The following is a 9,691-nucleotide window of genomic DNA, read 5'->3' as shown; positions in this document are numbered from 1 at the left end:
CTCTCTCTCTCTCTCTCTCTCCCTCTCTCTCCCTCTCCCTCCCTCCCTCCCTTCCCTCCCCTCCCCCTCTCCTCTCCCTCTCTCTCAACACCCTATTATTCTGAATGCTTGTTAAGAGGAAAAACACCCTTCGGTGCTCGGGTTGTGAATGTGAAGCATCTCTCAGCTGCACAGTGACACATTTTTTTTTTTTTTTTAAGGAGAAAAGGACTCCAGAGCTTTTTGCCAAATGGGGGATGGGGAAGTGGAATAATGTTACTGAGTGATTATTTTGGCTGAGATGTGTTACTTGGTTTCTTCCTTTTTGATCATTTGGTGTTTAAGTAAAATGAGGCACAGGGCTGTGTGCCTAGTGGACTGAGAAATGCTTTTTTGATTTGCCGGCCTAATTAAAAAATGATAAAGGATTTAAAGGTAAGCATACTCTCTCTTCTGCGTCTCTCTCTTTCTCTCTCCCTCTCACTGTATTTATTTATTTTCTTGACAATCAACTGTTAAAAGGGGGCTGATCCCTTTAAAAAAACCGTTTTAACTGCTCTTTGTCAAACACACACTCATTTGTGGTCACTGAGGCCACCTTGGCGCAGACCACTTAAAGCGAATGTCTTAATCAGTTTCCCTACAGTCAGTAGCACCATATTTAACAGACTGAGCAGTTCTGTGACCCAGGGATATGGCAGAATTATTTAGATGGATTTTTCTTTTTCTCCTCCTCCTCTTCTTCTTCTTCTTCTTCTTCTTCTTCTTCTTCTTCTTCTTCTTCTTCTTCTTCTTCTTCTTCTTCTTCTTCTTCCTCAAAAAGGAAGATCTTTAACCTTTCCCCTCATACTGTCTTTTTACTGAGAAAAATACTCTTAAAGAGGTCTGTGCATATTTCATAAAGAATGTTTAGCTGTTGGGGAAGGGGGTGGTAGGTATGTGTGTGAGAGGGGAACTACTGTTGATTTTCTGTTTCTTGTGGAGAACAAAACATTGGTTGTCTAGACAATGTGCAAGAAGAAATATTAAAATTAGAAATAAGGAAAACTTAGTGACATCATTTTGAACACTAGTCCTAGAGAACTTTGAGGGCCTGTTTTTTTTTTTTTTTGTTTTTTGTTTTTTGCTTGTTTTGTTTTGTTTTTTACATTGCAAGACCCAGGCCATGCTTAGGGGATGTTTAACAGGGTGTTTTTCTTGTATGAATGTCCAGGATCTTTTCCTGGGGTTGAAATAGCACATGTGCCAGGCAAAAATAAAAAATGTTCAACTTAAAAAAAAAAGCCACAAAAACCTTTCTGGACTTGAATCAGATCCTTCGAGATATTTTAATGCTTTTAAAGAACTGGCTATCCCCCTGCTGTTTAGAGGGATTTTAGTTTTAGCTACTGTAAGATGCTTATTGTCGGGGGAAGGGGGTGCTTTTCAAGTCTGCCTGTTTTCCTTTAAACATGGTATTGGACTGTGGAGACAATAATGAGCCCCCAGCTCTCTGTCCTTCCCTGTGCCCCTTCCTAACTCCTCAGTATTAATGGTTTTCTATTTCGGTAATACCCAGACAAGAAATATTCGACTTTTTCCCCCCCTCCACAGGAGAAGCTGGACCTCGAATGAAGGAAGTGAGATCCCTGGACACATTTTGGGGGGCAGGAAAAAGAAGAGGAAAATTGCAAGAAAAATAAATTTTTTTCCTTTTAAGAAAACCCAGAGGAGCTAAACGAATGTCCCCTCATCCCTCAAAGAAAGTTCATCGGGTTTTTAATCTCGAGAGCTCATCTTCAGGATGTCCGTGAACGTTTCGACTGCAGGAAAAGGTGTGGATCCAAATACAGTTGACACTTATGACAGTGGCGATGATTGGGAAATCGGGGTTGGAAATTTAATCATTGATTTGGACGCCGATTTGGAAAAGGACAGACAAAAATTTGAGATGAATAATTCCACCAACACCACTACCAACACCACTAAGGATTGTGGAGGTCCGGCCTCCAATGGGACCTGTTCTACCTCAGCCTTAGCTGATGGCCTAAAATTTGCTTCTGTTCAGCCCTCCGCTCCCCAGGGGAATTCACACAAAGAAACCAGCAAATCAAAAGTGAAAAGGGCTAAAACTTCTAAGGATGCTAATAAATCTCTGCCTTCTGCTGCCTTGTATGGAATTCCCGAGATCAGCAGCACTGGCAAGAGGCAGGAAGTCCAAGGGCGCCCTGGAGAGGCTACTGGCATGAATTCAGCGCTGGGTCAAAGTGTGAGCGGCGGCGGCAGCAGCAACCCAAACAGCAACGGTACCAGCACCGGGACCTCGGCTGCCACCGCGGGGGCAGGCTCCTGTGGGAAAAGCAAGGAAGAGAAGCCAGGGAAAAGCCACAGCAGCCGAGGCGCCAAGCGGGATAAGGATGCTGCGAGATCCCGGAAAGACAAACACGACCTGCTGCAGGGCCACCAGAATGGCGGCGGAGGGCAGGCCCCCTCCGGTGGTCACCTCTATGGCTTTGGGACCAAGAGCAATGGAAGTGGCGCGAGCCCCTTTCACTGTGGGGGCGCTGGGAGTGGCAGCGTTGGGGCTGCAGGGGAAGTTAGCAAAACTGCTCCGGATTCAACGCTCATGGGAAACTCTATGCTGGTCAAGAAGGAAGAGGAGGAGGAGGAGAGCCACAGGCGAATCAAGAAACTGAAAACTGAGAAGGTAGGATACGATCGCCTTCTTGTGTACCCCCCACTCTGTGTGCATTTGTTTGGGGTTGTGGGATGTGCCTCCGGGTGTCTTACACTTCCTAGTGCTTTCGGGTTCTCCGTGAGATTTCTATGACGTTCATCTTTTATGGATGCTATCCCGAGTGCAGATTTTGGCTCTTGCTTCTGCTGCTTGCTTCTGCTGGTGGTGCCAGCGTTTGAAAGGTCATAGGGTGGGAAGCTCTGAATGTTCCAAGTGCCTTTTGCCTTCTTGTAAGAGCGACTTGGCAGCCAGCAAATTGTCCGTGTGTGCTTTGACCAGAAAACCTGCTGCGGCACTAGCTTGAGTTTCGTCCTGGTTTCTTCCCTAAAGAGAATTGTCGTCTGTGTTATTGTAAACCGTGTGTCCTTAGGAACAGGGTTCTAGTTCCCTCTGTGGAAAGGGAGTGTGTAGTGTTATTGACACTCATTGTTCTGTTACTTTCCCCCAAATAGTTCCGTCAAAGGATGTACTCCAGGCTGGGAGTATTGATCACTGACTTTGTAACTATGCAGTCAAACTGTGCCAGTTTTTGGTGACTGTGGAGACGCTCTCTACTTTGCTCTCTCACCCACTGCAGCTAGAGACGTGAGACTGTTATCACTTCGGTCTTTTAGCTTGCCTGGGCAGCTGCGAGATTAGTAAGTAAGAATCGGAAAGCACATTTGGCTTGTGTTCCTGAAATGTGAGGATCCGACCAAGGGGGGCATTGGGGCAGCAGGGAAGCCAACTGTGGCTTAACAATGCCCGACGTGGGCCATTTGGACCCTTGCACTCTTGTTGTTCATTGTCTTAAAGTCTGTGGTTAGACACTGTGCTGGAAACCCCCTGCTCCAGTGTTACCTTGCTTAGGCATGGAGGCCTGGGTTTTGCTTGTCTGGGATGCAGTTGCTTTGGGGTAATGTCTGGGAACTGGCGGCTATGTGTCCTCCAGGCTCGTTGGTTGGGAGGTGAGAGTGGTGTTTCTGTGAAATTAATCTTTAGACTCATTCCACAAGTTGTAGCATGAAGATGTTTCTATCAAGTGGTTGTAGTAACGTGATTTCTTCTAACTATGCTTATTATTGTGATGTGATCCCCCACCCCACCCCCCTTTCTGGCTGGAATGATGCTAAGAAGTCTCCTGGGAATTACTCCTGCATGAAATAACTCACAGTTCTCTGATTCCCTTTATTTTCAACTTGGGTGCTCAGAATTAAAGTTGGAACGGACATAGGAATAAAGTTCTGATTGTAAACACTGATGGAGGCAGAGAGAGGCATAGACAATACCGTCAAACTTGCAAAAGGCTACTGATTGCTTTTGGAATCCAAATCCTCTTAGCCTTTTACATTGATGAATTTAAATCAACTTTAAAAAAATCTCAGGCTTGGCTTCTTACTTTAAATGTGTGGTTTCACATAATTTCTACTAAAAGACAGTTTGAAATCTTCTTATTACTTAGTACAGTGGGGCATTTACTTTTGTTGCCAATAGTCTTCAAATTGCAGCTTTAATCTGCTTTAACTATCTGGATGAATTGCCCTAATCCAGTGCTCACAATGCTGTGGTTAAGGAGTCAGAGCTATTTGATTGGATCCACTGGCTGCTGGGAATGTGGGAGGTTCTGGCCTTTTGCATTCCCCTTAGCCTTTTAATCTTCCAGCCAAATGTTCACATTCAACAATTTTGTTTAGCTGGCGATCGGAACATTTCAGGATCTCAAAGGCTGCTGCCATGGCAACTGAGATTAGTGCGTGGTGTCGGTTCTCCAGTTTGTGTTCCTTTGGCTTCCCAGTCACAGAGGGAAGTGGCTGAAGAATGGAGGGGCTGAATTATTCACACGCATGGCAATGCGTCTTCAGGCAGAGCAGTATAAATGGCATCATATGAATTCCATAAATGAAGAGCAAACAAGTCATGCTGGGAAGCAGGGGTGGAGGTGGGGGGAGGGAAGAGAGAGGACGTTGCCCTGCTGTGTGGAAGCTATGTTCCAACCTCAGCCACCAGAGTTGACCCAGAAATCATTAGTTGACCCAGAAATCATTTTAGGATGGGTTCAGGGGCTTGGAACCTACAGTGTTAGCCACTCTTGCGAAGCTGAGGTGTAGGCTTGGGATCTTAAACATTGTTCCTTAAACACTGCCCCACCCCCACCCCCAAATGACTTCATAATCTCATCCATCCTTGTCTCTCAGAGATGACAACTCCCTGGCATGATAGCACCCAGAGAAGAAAGCCTAATCCCACTAACTATTGGGTATCTCAAATTAGGCTTTGTTTTAGAAAATACAGTGGCCGAAGGATTCCTATTTAGGAAGCTAGAACTTAAGAGGGCATACTTGAAAACAAGTTTCACATCTGAGGCCTCATGAAAGAAGTTTTTTTTTTTTTTTAATTCTATAAGCTTTAAGTTCAACATACTTGAAGAACCAGGTTACTGAAGCATAGGTACCTTCAGAGCCAAGATGCAACAATAGTCTTCTGCTCTTGTGTGAGGGGAGAACAAGCTTTTTTTGGTTTTTATTTTCTTTCTTTCTTTCTTTCTTTCTTTCTTTCTTTCTTTCTTTCTTTCTTTCTTTCTTTCTTTCTCTCTTTCTCTCTCTCTTCTCTCTTTCTCTCTTTCTCTCTTTCTCTCTTTCTTTTTCTGGTTGGAAGGTTAAAGGAGATTCATAAGACTTGCTGTCACTGTTTAATTTTCACAGCATGCTTAAATGTCTATTTTTGGTCTGTTTACTCTGCTTCTTCACTACCCAGGGTCATGTAAAGCATGATAAATTGGACCTTATGAAACCTAATTAAATCAATGAGTGTTCTGGCTCCTTTATGTGGAAACCACAAGTATGTTGTAAAATTCGCCACTCCCTTAATACGTGAAAAAAAAAATCAAAACATACCATAATTCCAAGATGTTTGAGCTGTAGTTCTATAGCCCATTTTGTGGTTAAGCCACCAGTGACATGTCTGCCTAAGTAGGTTTGATGAGTTGGCTTTTGGTTGTTAGAACCTGTCTCTCCACCTTCCATTCTTGCCTCTCAAAGCAGAATGGTCTTGCATTCTGCTGTTTGCATATCTCTCTTCATTGTCTTACAGTTTAGATTTATCAGAAAAGGAACTTTTGGGCTGGTTTAAATAGTTATATTAAGTACTGTTACAATCAGTGGGATTATTTAATCACTAGAATACTGGGAAACACACAAGAAAAAAACAAAACAAAAAAAACCAAAAACAAACCAGTCTTAAAAACAACTGACACTGAAACAGAAATAAATGAAAGTCAGATAGTTGTATCTTAGGATTCTTCTATGCAGTGCGTATTCCAAGAAGGGTTATTTCTGTACTAGATAAACTCTTTTCATTTCCATGGGCCTTGTCTTCTGAGAGATGGTGTCTATAAATGGACCTGTCTATAATAAGATATCATTCATTTTGTTTTATTCTCTTGTAGAAGCCTTTTTTACATGTCACTAGGGAATCCTGACACATTCTCTAAGTGCATGTGAGCAGTTTAAGAACATATTTTGATTAATGACTTTTGTGGCTACGTCCCCCCCCCCACTCCCATAATATAGTGTGTCCTGTGAATTAGGGAGTGCATTTGATCTACGGAGGAATGAAAGGGCAGGAAGGTCACTGGCTTTAATGAAACAACTGAGACCATTGTAGGTGGACAGTGTGCTGTTTTGAAAGTTGCATATGGATTTAGCTAAAGGTGGCTTCCTGTCCGCACCAATCCTCCTTCCAGTTCAATCCAATAGACACCCTGGGAGGTGACAGAGGGGCTGTCTAAGGTGTCTGTAAGAACACACGAATCTTGGAATATCGGTGTTATCGGTTCCATCATTGAATTTTGAGTTGAACATTTGAAGTCTGTTAGGTTTGTTGGAGGAGAAAAAAAAAAAAAACTGTGAAAGTATACACAATTGCTCCAGATTGAGCTCAAAAAGATAATGTTCAACTACTTTAATAACTTGGCAAATAGTTCATAACACTAGGGGGAGAAGGGCAGGGGGAGGGGTGGGTGTCCAAATGTCTTAAGGTTAAGAATATGCTCTCATCAAGGAAAATTGTTTGGGTGCAAGATGGTTTTAATTAGGATGTTATAAAGACTTGTTTTTTTTTCCTAAGCAGCACTTTTATAGTTACTAAATTGAGTGAATGCTGAAAGTGCTAAGCAGAAATCTCCTTAGCCACGGAGGTGTTCAATAACCAGACTCAAACAACAGGGAGAGAACCATCTGCTCTTCGTTTCCAGCATGAAACACAGGGATTGAATGAATGGCTGAGATTTGCCTACATTTTGATGATGTTTGTGCTTTTTTTTTTTTTTTTTTTTAAATTACAAAAAAAAAAAAAGTCCACCTGGTACTTCATAGAAAGTTGAAATTGCAGCAACACACACACCACTGTGAAAACACGTGTTCCCACTTTTTTTTTTTTAACCAGTTCCACTTTTTTCTCTTTTGGGGGGGGAGGGTTTCCTGAAGCTCAGCCATTGGCTATTTCCTAAGGCCCTCTTTTACTTTCTAGAGGCCCTCACACTGAGGGGGTCAGTGCTTCAAAGATCTAAATGATCCTGTCAATTTTCCTCCTGCAGGCTATGGGGGAAAAGCTCCCCAGGGCTCACCCTGGTCATCACTCTTCATTAAACTAATTTTGTGTGGTAGTGCTGGGCACTAGTGTTTACTAGACACGGGTCACGCTCTCATTCAGAGCCACCTTCTAGAATCCTTGATAAACAACAACACACTTCTGTAAGGATAACTCTTGAGTATTTGGCTCTGAGAGACAGGTATTCCAGGCTCTGGGTTTAGTGGGAACCCTGGGTAAAACATTATCCGGCCTTTGTTTGAGGTCTTTTATTGAAGCTAATGACTGGGCTTGTGCCTTCCTGAGATAAATGACATTATCTCTGAGTGGGCTGACAGGAAGCAGACATGTTAATGGTGAATCTGCAGGGGAGTATCTGCTTGGGTTCTGACAAAGGAGTGGAGAAGGGACCCCTGGTTGTGGTCATTAGCACATAATGCATTCTTGCTCATCCTAAGAGGCCCTTGATAATTGGAAAGCTATTTTAGCTACAAGCACTTAAATCATAAATTTACTACCTAAGAGTAGCAACGTAAAGTGTTTTTGTTAAGGAGTATCTGTTCTGCTCTTTGAAGGTGGTGGCAGTTGAGGCTGTTGGTAATGACATTTGGGAGAAGTGGCAGGTTGAAGCATTTGTTTTAGAATCAGATGGGCACCTTCTTTTTCTTTCAACATTGCTCAGCCTTCCTTCTGCATTCACCAGGCCAAAAAGAAAAAAAAGAAAGAAAAGAAAACTGAATCCAAAGCTCCAGGGAAGTCAGTTTTGTATTTGAAGATGTCTTGTGGGAGGGGGATAAAAATCTCCTTTTTTATAAGCTGGGAAAGAGATTTTGCTCAGTGATTTGAGTGTGGTGAAACCTGCCTTTTGAAGTGTATGTTTTAAAAAGTCATGGGTATAATTGAGTTTCAATGCAATTTAAACGCTGCTGCTTGAACGAAGATAATTGCCACGTTGAACACACTCTAGAGGTGTAGAAGAGGTGGAGGGATCACATTCTTCCATTCTTTAATATTAAGCATTGGGAAGTTTGTCATAGTAATTATGTAACACAACATAGTTTTGATTGCCAGCGCTCTCAACTTGCCAGCGATCTGAACATCAAGGATGTAGCTTGGATACTAAACAGTTTATTTCTAAGTCACCTGGAGAGCGTTCTTCTGTTATGTAGAAGCCAGAACTAAGGAAACATTGGGCTACCCTTGGCCGCAACTTCACAGTGGAATATCATTTCTTTGCTAGGATTGTTACCAGTGATTATACAATGATTATACATGTCTGATTCTGGACCATTGAATATGGTAGGGATAAGGAGCAGGTGAAATGTAATCCCTTTGATAGTCAGAGACTAAGTAATGTAAAGATCATATTAGAACCTGGTAAGGGGTCTTTTATAAATGTCTGAGAGTTTAAATGATGTAATTGCATATATAGATGTGGGATTGGTAGTCTTGTGTGGTGTGAGCTCTATTCTTAAAACACAAAACAAACAAACAAGGAAGAACAACAAACCAAGGTTTTGAGCTGGCCCAAAGGGTGTAGGCACTGGACAACAAACCTAAGGACCCAGTGTGTTCCTTAGGTCCCACACTCAAGAGAGAACCAACTCTTGTCATTTGTCCTCTCTGACCCTCTTCATGTGCCCTATGGCAAGGGCGCACACCCATGCCCAAGGGCAGATGCACCTATAAATAAGTAAATGTATTTTAAAAATAAATAAAAGAACCACTAATTTTGCATTTCACTCTGCTGGGGGGGGGGATCCCTCAAATTCTGTCTCCCCGCTGAAATTTCACTAGTGACTGCTTACTTTATGTAACAACTTCTCAATTCAAGCTAAAGGTTTTGGCAACTGTAACAAAGCCATTGCAACAGGATGAAAGGTTGTTAAAACTCCTCTAAGCTGTCTGACCAGCAGTTGGGCTGTTTGTAATGTTATTTTGAGAGCTTCAGGGGAATTCAAGATGATGAGGCTGGCACTTTGTTCTGGAAGCTGAATGTTACATGCCTGCTGAATTTTGCTTAGAAACACCTTTGGGAATGCAGTAGAAGAGATTATGGATTCTGCTTCAAGGACTAAAGTGACCACAAAGCAAATGCTTGAGTCTTGGTAGGCCAGTAGGCCTTGAACTATAGGAATCTCATCAGATATTTAAGGAGTCCTTTACCCCCAGGGAAGTGAAGTGAAACTTTAACATCAATGCTCTAGTTCTGATGGAGAACTCAATGGGTAGGGTGGTCTGATTAGGACAAGTAGGTTTGAAATGGTGAACAGACATCACTGCTGACATTTTCAAGGCCAGTCTCTCTCTCTCTCTCTCTCTCTCTCTCTCTCTCTCTCTCTCTCTCTCTCTCTCTCTCTCTCTCTCCCTCCCTCCCTCCCTCCCTCCCTCCCTCCTCTCTCCTCCCATCTGGTAATTTGGACCCAGTCT

The 9,691-nt window shown here is 42.8% G+C and overlaps 1 protein-coding gene across 3 annotated transcripts in view; it reads left to right on the top strand.

Moving 5' to 3' along the window:
• Positions 1-9,691, top strand: part of Znf608 (zinc finger protein 608) — a 104,666-nt gene that overhangs the window by 2,305 nt on the left and 92,670 nt on the right. For 2 of the 3 annotated variants that reach the window (XM_021150773.2, XM_085833611.1), the window contains exons 1-2: positions 162-414; positions 1,573-2,665. In XM_021150773.2, the coding sequence (XP_021006432.1) occupies positions 1,763-2,665 (903 nt within the window). In that variant the 5' untranslated portion in view covers positions 162-414; positions 1,573-1,762. Of the gene's footprint in view, positions 1-161; positions 415-1,572; positions 2,666-9,691 lie in introns of those variants that run through there. The other variant, XM_029471783.2, reaches the window with a different exon arrangement.

Source organism: Mus caroli, unplaced genomic scaffold (assembly GCF_978045245.1).
Source record: "Mus caroli unplaced genomic scaffold, Mus_caroli_1 scaffold_19, whole genome shotgun sequence".
Classification (NCBI taxonomy): Eukaryota; Metazoa; Chordata; class Mammalia; order Rodentia; family Muridae; genus Mus; species Mus caroli.
The sequence above is the reverse complement of the archived record's forward strand: the minus strand, read 5'-3'. Positions and strand labels throughout refer to the sequence as shown.